Genomic DNA, 18,774 nt, shown 5'->3' on the forward strand with positions numbered 1-18,774 from the left:
CAATCAGGAGTCAACTCAGACAGCAGACTGGTATTTATGGCATTCCTGGACTGGTTTCTATTCAGGACGTTGGTGTTTGAATCTGTGCTCCGTGTGAACTGGGTGTGTACTGGGCGTGTACTGGTGCTTTCCTCTGTTCACACTGGACAGTGGTGTGACAGGTATGAGGTTGATGTGATTGATTTCAAAGTAATCACCTTCATTCACGAAGATGGAACCTTATGATATGTGTCGTTGGCTAATGGGCTGCAAGATGATTTAGACACATAATGTATAATTCACAGTATAATCGCAGATAGTCAGACATGTCTAGTAACACCAGGTGGAAGCGGGGGAGCAGCAGATTCAGGTGATCACTTTCTGTAGGTTCGTCACTCTTTTCGTCATTTGAACAGAAAAAAAAAGGTATATACACACATATATATATATATATATACATACAATGATAGCAGTAGACATTGAGTCAAGGTGGCGTTGATTTGTAGAGAGGCACATCTTCACTTCAACAGGTACTTGGTACTATATATATATATATATACTTATCACGAGGCATCATCACTGTCACAATATATATAAGTATATATAAATATATACTTATATATACACATATATACACTTATATATACGTATATATATTTATATATATGTATATATTTTGTGATAGTGATGCATAAGTATGTATAAATATGTATAGAATATGTATATATATGTAAATATGTACAGTATACAGTATATAGTACCAAGTGCTGGCTGTCATCAGTGAAGATGTGCCTCTCTCTACAAATAAACTCCACCTTGACCAAACAGTCTACTTGTAACGGCTTATCTCCTGATCAACATATATATATATATATATATATATATATGTTGATCACAGCCACTTTGATGTCTAAACTTCCTCTCCTATAAGCTTGTTATGAGACAGGAATGAGAGGTCCCTTTGAACTAAAGAAAAACAATTCAGCATGACTCATGTATATACAGCTTGAGCTGTAGGCCCTACATGACATAACTAATATTTGACAGACGCACAGTGTTGCAGTGAACGGAGGCCCAACTCCAGAAGCCACACGGTGTTTGTGATTGGCCATTGTCCACAAAGGACGAGTATCTGTGAAACCATAGCGAGATCTAGGAATGCCGTTCCCTCGCAGCAGAGGCCACGCCGGTTTGCACAGCCGGAAGGTTCAGGCGGAGAACGGACGTGAAGATGCTGCTCGTTGTCGTGCTCCTCTCGCTCGTCTCACCAGGTACAATGACCTCAGACCCGTACAAGGCTGGTGATGAGAGGGGATTTATTATCAGAGTAGCTTGGCATGTTTTTAAGACCTCACCATGTGTTTCAGTGGCTGTGGTAAGATTGTAAATATGTAACTGACATACAAGTGTAATTCAAGAGTTGTACACTTGAGAATTACAGAAATATTTTTTTTTATGATGGTTTGTCTAATTCAAGTCTTTGGGGTTTCTAGCCGTCAGAATACATCTGGGTTCATTTTTAACGGTAGGCTATATTGATTTATTTTGACTTAAGACCCGTGACAAAAAGGAGCACAACAATAACCCGAGTGAGAGGAAGAGTATGCATTCTGCTTCACTGCACTTGTTATAGGAAATAAATAATTAAGCTGAACATGTTTTGACAACGTTGTCTTTGGGAGTACTCGTCTTTCTAGTTTGAGGAATTTCTATTTAGCCTATAACTCGATGGTGTATCATAAACCTGTCAGCTGTTGTATAATTTTCTTCCTCCATTTTCTTTCCTTGTAGACTGAAAATGTCAAATATTTCCCAGTCTACCATAAGTTAATTCAGGAGCAATCAGGAGCCTCATTGTGACTGAATGCTCGTTAGAAAAGGAAAAACCTGGAATCATTGAATTATCAGAAATATCTGCATTTATATCACAAATACAGCAAAAACGATCAGATCCCAGAATAGTCTCGGATACGCTGTGAACTGCTGATCTCATCTCCGCTGTCCCTCGTCTCTGCTGCAGGGCTGTCACTGACGTGCTACGTATGCACTTCTTCTGCCACCAATGCCGAATGCAACAACAACAACACCATCCAGGTGTGTCAGGCGCCCCAGGACACATGCATGACTACCGTCGACATTTTAGGTATCAAAGATAACACAATATCCTCCCCCTGGTCATGTAAAGAACGTCTACCTTTTTGGAATCCAGTATCTATAAAATGTCTTATGGAATTTGAAAGTAGTTGGAGAGTCATTACAGCTTTGGTCCTATACATCCTTACAACTCAGGAAATAACTGTAAAAGTCTAATACCCTGCTGTGTGTGTGTGTGTGTGTGTTTAGGAAATGCAAAGGTTATTTCAAAGTTGTGTTCCAGTGAGGCCACGTGCTCAGGAGCTTCCTCATCCTCCACAATCGACGAGAACGGAGATGGAAACAGTGTCAACTGCTGCAACTTTAACTTGTGCAACTTCAGTGGCGCCGAGTCCATCCACAGACACACAGGACTGCTGCTGTTGTCCGGAGGTGTGCTCCTGCTGCTGTCACGCTGAGGTTCAGGGATACATCAATGCTGTCAAACACGGTGGGAGTGTAGAGAAAAGGGTTTGGATAAATGTCTCTAAATCTGTCCCAAGGGACTGTAATACTATGTCCTGTTAAACACCGTAGCTCCTAAATTATGTTGAGATTGTGCTTTAAATGCATGTAAAGTTATCTAAATCCTTGACAGTAACATTGACTCCCTGTGGCAGTTACATGTGGTGATCGTTATATTTAAAATGCTGTCGTAGATAATGTGTTATGGCTTTGACTCTCACTGAATGCAGTTTTTCAGTAATGTTACAATATTTATATTTCCTGAGAAATCCCTATCCAGTTTCTGTGCGTCTTGCTCCTCTTACACCTGCCTCTTGCATCCTCCACCTGCAGACACAATCAGGGGAGTCTCCTCTTTGGTTGAAATAAATAAAAACTCTCGGTATTTAGAAACCTAAAATGTAATGATTTAAAATAAATCTCCATCAGGGATAAAAACAGGTGGACAGCCTGATTTTTCATTTCGTTATTCTTTTTATTTCATTTTTTTCCTCCTCCGATTTGACAAGATGGCTGATTTAGCCCAGAAGACAAAATAAAAACCAGTGTTTACTCGTACTAGTTCTGTACAATTCACCAGTGATTCACACCAGTATAGCTTACAATATACCAACATGAGCAGATTTACGCAACGACGAGATAAAATAGATTGTTTTTTACATTTTTAAAATCCCTACAAAACCCAGATATTTGATCGTTTCATTGCTGGCTAAACCTGGAAATCAAAGCTGGGTTAAATAGGCTTCAAAAAAAGGTAGGATTTTCTTTTTTGGGTGCTGTGCAAATATGCTCTTCTCCATACCTGTTCGTCATGCTATACTAGTCACCAGTATATTTCATATAGCAGTATGTCATACTCCATGTGGGGTCACGATTAACAAAGACACGTGTGATCTGCTGCATTTTCAGTTCAGTGTTTTGTGTCTGCAAGACAAGCTCCCGTCATGTGGCGCCACATTTCGTGTGTGTGTGTGTGTGTGTGTGTGTGTCTAGGGACTGTTGGTTCGAGGGACATATTTAAAGAGTTACACCTGACCAAACCTGGGACTCAAAGCACAGAGGTTCCAGTTGTGAGGTTTGTTTGTGTCCTCAGTAAATTCACTCTGTGACACCGGTGGGTGAGGGGACAGGTAAAGGCGTGACACCAGTCTCGTACGAGGAACAACTGAACGCGATCAGGACTGTAGGTGAGGAGAAAGGAAGGATACGAGACACTGTCTTCACAGAAAAAGGTTCAGTCGAGCTCAGTGACCAGTCTGAGACATGTTCTTCTCTTCCTAATAGGAAATATCCAGTTACACCAAGTAAATCCTCAAAACCCACCTTCGTATTTTGTTTTCGCTCATCAGAGTCAGTGCTGGGATTGAATATCTGCTTGTATTCTACGTGTTCAGTAAAGAGGAAGAAGATTGTGACCGCTGAAACAAAACAAAAAACATGGAGCCCGCCGATAAAAGGGTTCACTAGACAGAGTGCGAGAAGGAAGGGTCCTGTCTGCGCCGTTCACCCAGACAGAGTCGTATTCTTCACATTTGGAGTCTTTAAAACTGGCTCAGAGAGGAGCTGAGGAAGACTTCACGATGGAGAGGAAGAGTGAGAACAAAAAGGGGGAGAAAAGTGGGTAAAATAGCTAAAAAAAGACGAGGAGAGTGTGTTCTTCCTTCAGGCAGCACTGTCCTCAAGTTGTAATACCCGTCTCTCCCTCCGTCTCCTCCTCTGCAATTTCAGAGTCTATAAATAAAACCTGGTGAGGAAAGATGGGATGAAGAGGCTGCTTCTTCAAACCAACGCGGTCTTCACTCGATGCCCTTGTTGAAGCATCCGATCGAAGCGACGCACGTGATCGGAGCCGAGCGGATAACATGTGGTTCGATCAAAAGAATCCATGGTCCTGTGGAGGTAAAGTTCACAACATCCAGGGGTCACGACACATGACATCAACAAATGCCTTGATGATGGCTGCTGGCTGACGGCTGAGTCCATTTCCACAGTGAAGTTTCATGCAGATATGTTGCAGAGCGAACGCAGTCCGACCCGGTTGTGACGGCTCTGCTTCGTTATCCCGCTGAGACGAGTCCACCCGATGCCGACGGTTCCAGATGGAATCACTCCCAGGACAGTGTTTCTGTCAGAGGGTTTCGAACCTTTTATAACCCGGGATCCCAGGAATCCGGATCACCCATATTTAAAAAATCCCGACACTTCCTTGTTGCCTTTCCTCCTCTCGTTATTATATTACAGTCCAAAGTGAGAGAAGCTGCCCGGTCCCTGATTCAGGAAGTGTTTCTGCTGTGTTCTAGTGTTACGAAAGTCACAGTGGTGGAGAGACGTCCTCCGCGCCCACGGGATCGGACGGGATCAGCGCTGTTGTTCTCCTTTGATGTAAAGCAGTCAGCGAAGACAACTCTCACACGTCACGATTCTCCATTGCTAACAGTAACCAAAGTGATGCTGCCTCTCAAATAAAAGACCAGTTCCCTGTCGCTCGGTTCAGCTGTCGAGGCTAGTGCGGGCGGGACTGGGACATCATCTTGAGCCGCGATTGGTCGATGACATCCAGCAGGTTTTTGGCATCAACTGCAAGAGCGTGAGCCGCTGTCAACATCTGCTTCTTATAGTCCTGCTGGAGGCTGGCACAAAGCAGAACACATACACACAACATCACGGAGACGGATTGGAGTGGTCGATGAGTGAGTGAGATGAAGAGCACAATATCAGAGCCTATTCTTTAAAAATCTATGGCTTTACGCACCTCTGTTTGTTACTGTTTTGACATTTTTTCAAACACAAACTACAAATTATTTCTCTGTCTTTAAAATGAACTAAATAATTTTAGTTAAGTGTCCTTAACCCTCCTGTTACCTTTTCGGGTCCAATTTGACCCCATTCAATGTTTAACGTCGGTGTTCTTTGGGGTCAATTTGACCCCAGGCTGTTTTTCACTGTGTCAAACATATAAGAAATATCAACTTTTTAATATATTTAAAGGGCTATTTAGGTAGTCAACAAACAAACATAAAGTACCTCACACTTAAACTTGGGAAACAATATTAATTCTAATAATTTTCTGGAGGTTTTAATTGCTGGGGTCAAATTGACCCAGAGGGTAAAATATGTTAGTAAATATAAAGGTAACAGGAGGGTTAAAAGGAATAACAATGTGCCCTGTGATTGGCTGCTGCTGTCTTTCAATGTAAGGCACTGTAGGTCAATGAAAACTATTCGTTCTATATTGTAATGCTTATATTTGAATACATACCTGGTCATCACATATTGTTGGGCTAACTTCATCTTCCCAATCAGCTCTGCCAAGTCTGAGTTCAGAAGTTTCTGTGCCATCTCGATCTGTTGAATAAAACCAGAGTATTAAATATCAACCTGGTAGGATAAAATACCAACATCAACAGATACTTAAGTGAGTTAAAATACTTTATCAACATTTACTGAAAATAAGGAAGTAGAGAATACAAAGTGTGTGATTGTACCTCTCTGTGTGTACTGGCTGGAAGTTGTGGTAGAGTCTCATCCACTGTGGCCAGTAACGTCCTCAACGCCAGACCCACGTCCTGAAACACGCAGACACAACAATCCAAATTATACACAACTAATAGGAAATTAATTTACATTTTATTGAAATGTTGATAATATATTAAATGATGAAATATATTGTACTTTGTATACATGTAGACTTGGACATTTTTTTGTAAAGTGATTTAAATTTAGATTAGAAATGTCATATTTCCTACACAGATAGAGATAATCAATTACAAAACCATCAGAATCAAAACAACATCGAGTCAGGGTAAAAGTTGGATCTGTCGAGTTTGGTTCACATAAATTATTAATTTGAGAGGAGTATTTAATGTCAGCTCTCTGGAGAGCTGTGCAATAGAACAGCACTAATCAGTGGAAGGCTTTCGAGTTTTAAGGTCACGCTTTGCAGCTCTGGAGAGGAGAACTGAGCCTCGGTCACCTTGACCATGGGAACGTATTCCTCTGGAGGAGCCGGTTGAATCTTGCTCGACATCTCGATCACAGCTTTGACCAATCCCGTCACGTTCTCGTACACCTTGTCGTTGGAGCGGTCCAGATTGGCCGTGGGGGGCGGGCTTATCTCTTGGGGCTGCAGCTGAATGACGAGAGCACAAAGAAAGCTGTGAGTGACCGATGGACCGCACGAGACCCGACTGACACTCGACACGACACACAGAGAACGAGCTGAGGCTGCGTTGATGGAAAATATGAGTCTGTGCAATTGTAGAAATCCTGCATGACGTACATGAAAAATGCCTCTCTGACCCTCAGCACATCTGGAGGTAGAAAGTAAAACACACAACTCTGCTTTTTAAAAACCTGAGTGGATAAACAGTTTGAGATGAACAGGCGAGGCCACGACCGCTGAGCGCTGTCAATTTACACCAAACAAACTGTCACACAGGCGAAGGAGTGGCTTCATGAACACACGCTATGATCTTTGACACAGAATGTTATGTGTAGCTCACTGTTTGGCCACTAGATGGCAGTAACACACTGGTATACATTGATTTAGTTAATAATGAATAAAGTCCAAAATCACATAGAAGACTCAAAGGGTTTTACAATCTGTGCAGCATTTGACATCAGTAAGATGGGGAGAAACCTTTAAGTGTAGAAAATGTAACAAGTAAAAAAAAAGGAAAGGTCCCTCTTTTCGCCTTCTTGCTTCATTAGTTAAAAATGTTTTCCTCTGTGATTAAAGTAAAATAGTGTAATAGAGGGATACATACATACTGTTAGTACAAGACATCAACCACAACTATGTCGATTTAGATGTTACTCTTGGGCGTAAAGGACAGATACCTGTGAGTTTTCTTGTTTCTATAATGCGGCAGGTTGAAAAAAAATTGGTTTTGTTGATAAGTAAACATGCAGAATTTGATTGAGAAATAGAAATAGAAGAAGTGGTTGGATGAATGAATCATAAGAATCTGGGTGTGATCAGCGAGCAGACAAGACGCACATGAGACACACAAACACACACACACACACACACACACAGAGACAGTGTACTGCTTACCCGCCAGGGCTAGAGGTCGACAGTAAGGCAGAGTAGGAGGAAGAGGAGGAGGATAAGAAGAAAGAAGATACAAGGAAAATATTAAAGCATTAAAAACATGCAACCTGTACATTAATGTATCCTTGTCTGTGTGTGTGCCGTACTTATTAATATGCATATAAGTATTTTATCTGTGTGTGTGTGTGTCACTGGACGAGTGTGCGTACCTTGACTCCATCGTTGTAACTGTCTCCAGTATTCAGGCAGGTCAGACTGCCCACCTGGCCCTGGGCCCCAGGTCGAGGGGGCTTCTTTGGGGGAGCCGCGTGCTCTGTGGAGACAACATGTGGAGAGTGGAAATGATTTCTCCTCATAGTTTTACAGTGTTATTACAGATGGTTACAGGTCTGTTTATTACCTGCTTTTCCAACGGGCTGGTATATGTTCTGGTTTCCTGTCTGCTCAAACAAACAAACAAACACAACAAAAAAACACTGGGTTAGCAGAAGTAATCAGAAGCTTCACAGGAAATTAGAATTTGACAGGCAAAAACCAGCGGCTGGTTCTGAAACATCTAGTTTACTGGTCACACGACAGGGCGTCTCAATTTGTTTGGTGAAGGAGCGTTTCTGTTGTCAGAGGTGTGAGCGAGCACCGCGTCACACAGGGATAACAACAAAGCCCGGTTCCTTTGTTAGTGCTACCCTTTCAAACCCAGCAGCATGTCTTGAAGTGTGCCGCCTAACTCTCCTGTGGTGCCATGTGACATTTACTTTGTTGTATTGTTACTGAATCTCTGTTCTTGTTTTCTCACACAGAAAACAACAACAGAGGGCTTGCGGGCTGACAACCACCAACACCCAAAAATACTTCTGCAATTCACACGTGCACACGCACACACACACACACACTTTTAAAACCACACACCACAGCCATTCAATGGGAGGAGGAGGACCAGCAGAGGATGAATTACAGAGACAGAAATGTCCCGTGGCAACTTCAAATTGCTAAAACAACTTTTGCTTTTAATCACAGAAACGCTTTGAGAAAAACACAACGCCTCCATCTCCTCTTCAGAGAATAACATTTCGGGAGGGAACAAGTGATGCAAGTAGTGTGGTGAATTAAGATATACGACAGTAACTTTCAATCCCTCCTCTGTCAAACTATTTTAGAGGTCTCCACTGCATGTAACTGCGAGTGGAAATGTGCATCTGTAAATCATTTCATTTATCTTTTTGCTCAATTAATGTGGTTAAGTCTCTTATGTTCACAAAAGTAAAAAGGCAAAGATGTCTTCATGTGATGATGGTGCTAGCTGCTGATTATTTTTCTTATAGATAATCAGATTATTAAGTTATTGAGTGAACAATTAATCATTGGGTCTCTAAAATTAATAATTGGAACATTCAGAATTTTGGCTTGAAAAACGACTTGAGGAATCATCAAGAGGTTGTTTCAGCTCTACACTTAAACATTATAGATGGTAAGACTTTTAAGTTTTATACATGTGTGTCATCAATGGACCGACTCGAGCGGAGCATATAAACTCCAAACTACCAACATGCTGAGTTAGACTGGGACTGAGGGATTAATAAAGATGGTCGCTTGTTTTCTTGGAACAGTGCTCTATTAATAACTGGCGATGTTATGGGAATCCATCGACCCCTCGTTGCTGACCCATCCCCCGACAGGTCACTTCCTGTCCCTGGATCAATCCCCTCAGCCCTAATCAAAACAAACACATGCTGCAGCCAATTGCAGTGAGTCCAACCAGAATGTGAACTTCTGTCAACATCTGTCTCCATCAGACAGCGTCCTCTTATTAAAAACAAGCGGTTCAGTAAAATGACTTTCTGATGTGGTGGGAGTGGCAAATGATTATGATTTTGAAAGTTAATGTCTGCATGACTAACACCAACAAACAGGGAAATGGATGGAGATGGAAAGCAGCTGCAGAAAGTAACTTACCGGTGGTTGGAGTCCACCGTCCTCTCTGTCCAGACTCCCTCTAGAACTTCTAGAGTCTGGTTTCTAAACACACAAATAAACATACAAATGATATCTCCATTCATCAACAGTAACTTATAGTCTATACATATATATATATATATATATGTCTACAGGAGTATAATAGTAAGTTCTGTGCTGGTTTCACTTTAGTTTGCTGTCAATTACACATTCAGTAAGACAGACAAGGTCTGTATTCAAAGTTATGCACATTTTTGCAATTTCTTGCAATTTCTTTGTCCAATGAACGATACGCCACATTGCTTTTCTGTTTGTGCCTTTACTAGCAGTATTGGGTTTTGAAATCTGGGCTATTCGCTGAGACAAATATTATTTCATGGCCGCCATCAGCTCTGGGTAAATCCCATGCTGTGGTAAGGCTGGTGCATTATGAGGTGAAAACTGACCCACTTGCACCAGTAAATTCACTGATTTTCCGCCTCAGATTTGCACATGTAGAGAAAGATGTTTTACTTTACATGGCATTCATGAAAGTGACTGTCTCTCCGATATCCAAGTTTAATCTTACATTTTACGATGATTATGTGAATGAGGAAATGGATGAGTGTATCCAAAGATAAAAAAATAAAATCAACCTCCAGTGTCCCTGCATGGGACTAAAATAAAAACAGGATAAAAAACTTAAGGTTTTTCTCCACAAACACTTTTTTTCCAGGCACAACCTTTCAGATTGACATTTAAATGCAATGCAGGAAAATAAAATATCTCACACACGCACACGCACACACGCCTACCAGTTTTCCAAGACATGACTTGAAGACCAGCATAGCCATTGAGTTCATCAAAGTTCGAGTCCCGAGCAGTTTGAGGTGTTTAGTCTGCGTTGCTGTCGGGTTCTGATCTCATCGTCTCCTGTCTGCCTCCTGTCTGTCTCCTGTCTGTCTCCTGTCTGTCTCCTGTCTGTCTCCTGTCTGTCTCCTGTCTGTCTCCTGTCTACTACTCTGAGCCAGAAGTTTCATCAAGACAGCCATTGCAATTCAGATCCAGCTTCCTGCCTCCAGCACACTTATATCTGACTCTGACGCATGGAGAGAGGGAAGGAGAGGAGGAGGAGGAGGAGGAGGGAACACGCTGCCAAAGAACCTTCAGCGTGTGAGCTTTTCCAAACCAATCTGTTTTTTTTCCTCCCTTTCTGGCCTCCCTGAAGTGAGTGTTAAAAAACAAAACAGCCAGCCTCCCCCACACACACACGTACACACACACACTCGCACACACACACAGCTTTTCAACAATCTTGTGTGTTGTCAGTCAGTGGTTGTGGGTCAAAGACAGACTGTTCACTGGGCTGTCAGATTGTCTCAGCATATCATTAGCCTGGAATTCGCACAGGCCACACCAACCTACAACTCTCTCTCTCACACACACATTATTGAGCAAAAACCCAACACAGCTCCTTCAACCACTGATCCCAGATATATGCGTCCTACATGACACGTTTTGCCTTCTCTCTCATGTCAGAGTCGCTGCAACATACAGATTGTTCAGAAAAAAATAATATATTGATTTTTTTTTTTTAAATAAATTTAAAACAATTAAAAAAAAAATTCTCATCATTTCTGGATTCATTTATTATTTTGCAATTTTATATTTAGTTTATTATTTTAATATTTTACAGCTTTAATCTCATACAAAATAATAATAAAAAAAAATTTTAAAAAAAAATTTTTAGTAAAAAAAAGAGACCAAGTAAAGAAAAAAAACAGTGGAGTTTTTGTCAGTGACTAGTTTATTTGTTAATTTTGTTTAATAATTCATTTAGTATACTTTTTCATGATATTCTTTTATTTAGAGATAGGATATTTTGATTTAGGATATAGAGATTTATTTCATTTCTAGTAAAAGCAAAAGCATAAATGCAAAAATTTAATTGATTTGTATTTATCCAGAATTTTTATGATTTTTATTTTGTTTATTTTTTTAAAGAAAAATTGCATTACAGAAAACAAAGAATCTTTTTCTGAGACAGTCCTGTATAGAATGTTTTTAGCTCCATCAGACAACAACAAACTCTGCGTTCATTTATCTTTCAGCATAGGATTTGTACTAGAATAGTCCGCCTTATTAATTGTTTGCAGTATGTAGCTCACAAGATCAGTGATTGATCCACAAAGATGATTTATAGTGAATCCAACTGTCTTTTCCCTCTGTTCACTAGTTATTGAGACGCTGTGGCTCCAACAGTAATGTAATGCTCCAATTCAGAGACTACGGTCCATGTGCATCACACTACTCTGATCAAAAAACAACAAGATGAAACCCAAGGTATTTTTTAAAATGTGTGTTACCCCTGAGGGGGATGAATAATATTATTATAAAAACTTCCAAGTAACGCAAGGTGTCAAAATCTACTGCACAGACTTGATGGCCGGTTTCAATTATGACATTATTTTACATGTGTTTTTACATAAACATTAAACATACTAGAGGACAAATATCTGTATTGCTGTGATTGCAATTCTTAAAAATAACTGACGTGATTTGATATATATTAGCCCAAACATCTATTTTATGAGAAATATATATATGTTGGTCCTTAATGAGGATGCACTTCAGAAAGTCCTCGAACAATTTACTAAAACACAACGACATGTATCACGAAACCAAATGAAAATACCTCCACGACACAACTGACAAGTCAAACATGGCAACCACGTAAGCTTTGCATTACAGATAACAAAAGCACACTGTACCACGCATACACATACATTAAAGGCTCTCGGGTGTCCTAAAATGTAGATAATCTTCTAGTTTGTACACTTAATTCTTTAATAATGTTGAGGATGAAACTGGTGCTACATTTTACTTGACGTAACATAAAAAACTACACAACAAACCATTGTTTAGCTGCTTCTGAAATACATGTATCACATGTTATGGTAGCAATATCAAGCCATTTATAGGGAATAGTGTATGAAATCAGATATCAAGTTATATGCACTGTTGTGTTATATATCAGTATATGTGTGTTAACTGTGTGTGTGTGTGTGTGTGTTTTTTAATGCGTGTGCTGTGTGTGTTACCAGCAGCCTTTCCTCCTGCTCCAGCCACTTCTGGTCCTCCTCCATCTGCTGTTGTTGTATCATCAGCTGTTCCTCCATTAACAGGCACTGTTGGCCTACACACTGCTGCATGTCTACTGCCCTGTCCTACACACATACACATACACACACACAACAAAAGATAAGCACACCAGCAGACATGTAAACCAACACAAGGACACACACACAGTCACAGATGAAAAGAAAAAAACACACACATACACACATACTGTGATGAGAGGCTGAACTGAGATGATGGACACACACACTGAAAATACTAGATGTCATTGCGCATTGGTTTGTACCATTTCATAATCAGGATTATTGTGTACATTTGTGATGCAGATGTGACGTTTTTTATTCTCAATACGTCCTCAAAGACGGAGAGACGGTGGGGTTTGCCTGTAGCCCCAACCAACAAAAAGTAAAAAGGATTTAAATAATATTCAACCACTCAGTGTTAGATTTACACATTCAAGATTTTGAGACTGCAGACCAGTGGTGTCAAACTAATTTTACTTAATTTGAATTTAAGCAGGACGGATCAGTTAAACCATTATAAATACATTTAAATAACACCTGTAAATGTTTACCTTTCTTTAAGTTTAAAGACAATAATTCGAACAAATTTTACAATAAATAAATAATCCATTTCCAGATAAAGATGAACAGCGCTGATATCCCGACTTTCAAAAAAAACATACAGACAACAATGAATTTATCTTCCCTGTTCTCAGTTGTCCTCAATTGGACCCTTTGGCAGGCCGGTTCTGGCCCCCGGGCTGTATGTTTGACACCCTTGTTGTAAACGGTTTTTTCCCAACAACTGTGAAGAGTAACCTGGCGTCTACATCGACATACCTGTATGCGTGTACGTGTGTGTGTGTGAGTTTGAGTGTACACTTGGCCTCCTACCTCCATCGCAGAGCCCCATAGCGCCATGTCGTGTCCATGTGGATGGGGAAGGTGCTGTGTGTGCGAGTGTGTGTGGACATGGTGGCGGGGGTGTGTGTGCGCGTGGTGTGTTTCCAGCATCGCAGCCTGTGGGGGGTACAGGGCGCTGGGCACCGAGGGGAGGGTGTGAGGGCCGGGGTACGCTGCCATCTGATCCAGGGAGGAAGAACAGGGGCAAAAGACACGCCGTTAGTCTGGTATCGGTTCCCTTTGGATTACATCTTTACCTCAAAATGCAGCAGACTGGGAATAAAAACATATTTGAATGTAACTATATACCAAGCACATTGAGTTCAGTTGTACCTGGTAGTGTCCAGGATTTTGGGGACTGGGGTAGAAACCTTCACTTGAGCGAGGACTGGGATATCCGGGTCTACTCGGCTACAGACGGACAGAGAGAGAAGCAGAGGTTGAGAAACAGAAAGACAGAGGGGGGTGAATAAAAAAAAACGTGTTTGTTCATTTCCCCCCTAATCGAACGTTAGAAGACGGGACACCGGGTCATTCAGGCAATCAACACACAAACCCCTGGCAGCTGTTTGTGTGGCTGGGTTAGCAGGAAACACCCACTGGGCTGCAAGTCCAGCAAGCTGTTAGTTGAACGACTGAAGATCATCGAGCTCCATGGAATACCTGCATAAACTATGTTACATCGCTGGACTACTGCGATTGCTGGTTAGATGCGAGTCAGGCGTGTGATGGTTTGTGTTATGGTTGCACGTTCACCAAAGACCTCTCTTTGAAGCACTTTTCTTTTCTAATTTGGAAAGAAGAATGTATTGTTGTTGTGAGAAACAAGACTTTATAATCCCAGCTTCTGCTGACTGCTGCTGGCGGAAATAACATCATTTCGTAGTGGAGAGTGAGTCTGAAACTCCTCTTTATTCTCTTTTCTTTTGCTGGGCACAAGTAGCTAAAAACAGAAGTCCTTGGTGAACCCACATCCGTGTTTCTCCTCTGGGTTTCTGGTGATTTCTTGAGATGAAGCTGTTGAAAGTTGATGAACAGTTTCCCCTGTTAGAATGACTGGAGACATGTGTCTTCATGATCTGCATCTCTCTAACACAGAGCTCAAGTCGAACACAACAGTGCTGTAACCTCTACCTTCCACAGTCTCTCATAGAAGCTTTCTCTGGACCACACCTCCGACAGCAAGACGGACACAAAGACACACAGGGAAGGAAACAGACAGCAAAGAAAGGAGGTGGGGAGACAAGGAAACACAGTAGGAAGGGGGGACAAAGAGAAGCAGACAAGACAAAGAAACTGAGAATGAGACAAACAGGAGCTTTAAAGGCTCTCAGAGAGGGAAACAGCAGCATGGTGTAAACATGCTCACACATGGGAGGACACAGGGTTCCTTAACAAGAACAACACGTTATATCTTGGAAGTTTAAATCTGCCCTAAACAGATTCTCAGCCCCGTGGTAGCCAATCGATGCAGAGGGAGGTTTCCCGAGGAATACCCTTTTTAACAATGGAAAGATGAATACAGGGACGACAGGCAGACAGACTGGGAGGTGGCACTAATGAGACAGGATGGTCACACCAGTAAGATAGGAGTGGGTTACTATGGAGGCTTTTGGATGAATGACCAAATAAATGCTGCAGTGTTTCAGCTCGCAACTTATTGGCAACACAAGTAATAGCAGAAGCAATTTACACCAATAGATGTGTCGATGTGCGCCACCTACTGGCAAGGAGAATATGACGATGCAATGTGGACGCTCGTGCCAATCGCTGCAGGCCACCAGCATTACAACTGTTTGTTTTTTTATAGCTCTGTTTTAGTCTTTCATTGGGGAGAATAAGAACGCTGTTAAAACGATTTACTGGCCAATTGTTTGCCACAACCTCCTTTCATGAGCTGCGTCTGATACAGATGTATGGCTGTGTTTGTGACACACACGTCTCCAGCCGCTGGTATGGAGGCAAAATAGACCAAATGTACTAGGTAAATGTTAAGAGATTAAATAAAAGCATGCAAAGTGTCTTTTGGGTTGTAAGAGAAGCAATTTTGGAAACATAGAGTGTGACAAAAAAATGTATTGTCAATTTAACTTTGACACTTATTTTTCCTTATCGTTAGCGTTTAAGCAGATTGTGCAATTTAAAAAAAATGCAAAGATTTGAATGCACTACATTTTGGACACTGTGGCTTTTAAAATCAACTTGTTGTGAGACATGTGCTTCTGTCACGAAGAATTTGAGGTATGCCGAGTGGCGCAGTGTAATTACGATTTTTGTTTTTACTCCATGCATCACTGAGGCCCAATCCATCGACTCCCACGCAGACTCATCTATCACCGAAAACGTCACAGCGCAGTCAAAAAAGACTTCCAACAGGAATGTGTTCTGGCTGCTGTCGTCCACATGAGGGCCACACAGAAGGGAAGTCTTGTTTTTACACAGGATTACATCAGGGATTTCTAACTGCCGCAAAGAGTATTTCATTTTGCATTTTCAAGGGACCAATTAATTTTAAAACATATTTTAAATCATAATTTTTAGCAGAAGCCTACATAGAAGGTGGGTTTGGTGTTAGAGCTCAGCGGGAGATCACCTACCTAAACAAGCTTGTGGTAACACGACTGTCCAGCACTCGTCAAGGTGACAGAGGGCAAGCTCTGTATACAGGCTTAAGCAGGGACAGGCCTTTTAGCTAGTTCTTTATGTATTATAGAAGCTTTAGTGTATATCAATAAATAATTCAATGTGACTGAATTCGGTACATAATGCAGACCAACAGCATGATATTTAAATACACTATATGTAACAGTTGAAGCTCTTTCCTCTTGAACATGGCTGAGTCCCGGACCTGGGGAGTGGAAAAGGTGTTGCATTACATAACACCTAATGTAAATAAATAAATAAGTTTGAAATCCAGTGACATTTAAAAGCAGAGGATGAGATTTTCTTTGGTGTTAATTCTGTGAATATTTGCTGTCTTGCTTTTCCTTGATAAGCTATATGCCACGTGTGTTGGATGGGTTTGAATGTTAGCCAATGGATTTGGGATTCATACCGGGCATCGTGACCCGGCTAGAAATAGAATGCAATAATCAGAGGACACATCAACACGATGCCTGAGGCAAAAAACAATATCTGAAGCTAAATTCATTGACACTAGAGGACGTGCAACAGCATGTCCAAATAGATTCAGCATGCTAATAACATGCTCATTTACATTCCCTGGTGGTTGCAAGCGATGTATAAAAATTCACTGCACTCAGTTAAGTGATGATATAAAGATTGGATCCAGTTTGTGAATCCATTCATCAAAAGAAGTTGCAACATTTGTCAAACAGTGTAGCTGACCCTGGGCTTACTGTGGTGGAAGTACAGAGAGAAAAGGGATAGTGACCGACCACATGTCGAATGAGTGTTGAATGTTAATCAAAGAAAATAAAACCTGAAAACATAATTTGCACAATGCTCTTAATATTATGAGCAAAGCGCCAAGAGATGAACAGATTTCGGGTTTCTTTCTAAGTTGGAATTGTGTCCAAAGTTTTGGTTATTTCAGTAAAATAAGTTGTCTGCTATAATAAATAATACTCAAGAATGTTTTCATTCCGTTATTGGGTGGCATATTTGTTCTTTCCATCATGATTGCCCAAATGCAGACAACATGAGGAGAACATTTAAGTACTCAAAATGGAAAACCTTTTACATAGAAAGATAAAACAAGGTTTTATTATCAGTTCCTTTGAATCAAAAAGTCACTATTTCTAATACCATTTAGTACGGTCTTATGATCCTGAATGTTGCAACTATTTTTGGATAAATACTAACATGTTTGCTTAAGTTAGTTCAACACAGCTAAAGTGCAGTTTAAAACAACCTGCCTTCAAGGGTCTAGACATGTGTCTTTCAGAGCAAGAGGCGGGACAAGGGGTCGTGGTCGTTACAGGGAGGCTTAGCATCCGACCGTGTGGATGCTGAGGGTAGTGAGAGGAGACTGGGAGGGGGGCCGGAGAGACCAGCGTGGGCCTCCCACATGACTGCACAGCAGGGGGTTGGCGCTGGGGGTCAGAGTCAGGTTGTCCTGGGGTACTGGGATTAATTTGGCAGCTCCAGTGAAAACTGCGCAACAGCAGGCTTTTAAGATCTGAATTTGCCTTGGGCTGAATGTTTTGGAGGGTGTAGGGACACATGTTTGACATGCTGTGGGGCAGAGAGTTAAGGTTAGGACTAGACTGGGAAAGGAGTGGGGAGCAGTGCCAGGGATGGGAGAGTGAGTTGTCCGACTTGGGCTGGGATGAACAGAGCAGGTGGCCTTTAGAAGGGGGATTTGTATTGTGGGGGCAGCTGCCATTCGACAGGCTCTCTGAACTGCCGTGAGGACGGTAGAAGTTAGTCTCTGACTGGAGGGACAAGCTGGCTCTGGATTCAGATTTGAATTTGAATTCACCGCTGTGCTGAGAGAAAGAGCTCTTGCAGAATGAGATATTTTGAAAATGAGGTAATTGAGGCTGAGGATTGGGAGAAAAGTGATAGGGACATTGTAGAGACGATATGCAGAGTGGAGGAGTGGGAAGCTGAGAAGAGGTGAAGGGGGATGAAGGGTGAGGGTTTCCAAAGCAGAGGGAAAGCTGTGAAGCAAAGTGCTGGTTTTGATGGCAATGGTGGTGAGGCGAAGGAGCAGACAGACAATCCAGACTGAAGGTGGGCTGCAGGGAGCGACGACGGCTGGGCTGCAAACAGAAAGACAAAAGAGAGAGGACGGACACATGGAAATAATAAAAGGGAGATAGAGATATGGTGTAGACAGGTGTGACTGACAGGGATCAGGCTGTCACCATGGAGACACTGTGCCGCTGAAGAGCATCACATGTCGTGAAAACACCTTTACCTCCCAGCGAGATGTTTAGAATTCACTAATAGCGCCAACCAAATTAAGATCAGGATCAGGTCAACTGCATCACTGGCAGTTTAAAATAACAAGCCTCTCAATCTTGTGAACTATACTGTTTTGAGGCATACAGCTTTGGTTGTAACCAAACTAAGCACATAGAAGATGCTAACAGCAGGGCATGGGGGCCAGTAAGGGAGGTGAAGCAGCCAGCAGCTGGGGCAACACACAGTGAGGTGGGATGGCACTGGTGGGGGTTGGGGTGGAGGTTATTGACTTAATAA

At 41.7% G+C, this 18,774-nt stretch overlaps 1 protein-coding gene and 1 pseudogene across 14 annotated transcripts in view; one reads left to right on the top strand and one right to left on the bottom strand.

Moving 5' to 3' along the window:
- Positions 1-1,137: 1,137 nt before the first annotated feature.
- LOC130213267 (uncharacterized) lies at positions 1,138-2,935 on the top strand (annotated as a pseudogene).
- Positions 2,936-3,028: 93 nt separating this feature from the next.
- LOC130188028 (focal adhesion kinase 1-like) overlaps positions 3,029-18,774 on the bottom strand; it is a 67,413-nt gene continuing 51,667 nt past the window's right edge. For 4 of the 14 annotated variants that reach the window (XM_056406082.1, XM_056406083.1, XM_056406076.1 and 1 more), the window contains 11 exons: positions 13,939-14,016; positions 13,597-13,785; positions 12,664-12,789; positions 9,584-9,646; positions 8,031-8,070; positions 7,840-7,943; positions 7,634-7,642; positions 6,551-6,706; positions 6,063-6,143; positions 5,837-5,922; positions 3,029-5,207 (listed from right to left, as the gene is read on the bottom strand). In XM_056406082.1, the coding sequence (XP_056262057.1) occupies positions 5,081-5,207; positions 5,837-5,922; positions 6,063-6,143; positions 6,551-6,706; positions 7,634-7,642; positions 7,840-7,943; positions 8,031-8,070; positions 9,584-9,646; positions 12,664-12,789; positions 13,597-13,785; positions 13,939-14,016 (1,059 nt within the window). In that variant the 3' untranslated portion in view covers positions 3,029-5,080. Of the gene's footprint in view, positions 5,208-5,836; positions 5,923-6,062; positions 6,144-6,550; positions 6,707-7,633; positions 7,643-7,839; positions 7,944-8,030; positions 8,071-9,583; positions 9,647-12,663; positions 12,790-13,596; positions 13,786-13,938; positions 14,017-17,483; positions 18,333-18,774 lie in introns of all 14 variants that reach the window. The other 10 variants (XM_056406089.1, XM_056406086.1, XM_056406079.1 and 7 more) reach the window with 4 other exon arrangements.

Source organism: Pseudoliparis swirei, chromosome 22, assembly GCF_029220125.1.
Source record: "Pseudoliparis swirei isolate HS2019 ecotype Mariana Trench chromosome 22, NWPU_hadal_v1, whole genome shotgun sequence".
Classification (NCBI taxonomy): domain Eukaryota; kingdom Metazoa; phylum Chordata; class Actinopteri; order Perciformes; family Liparidae; genus Pseudoliparis; species Pseudoliparis swirei.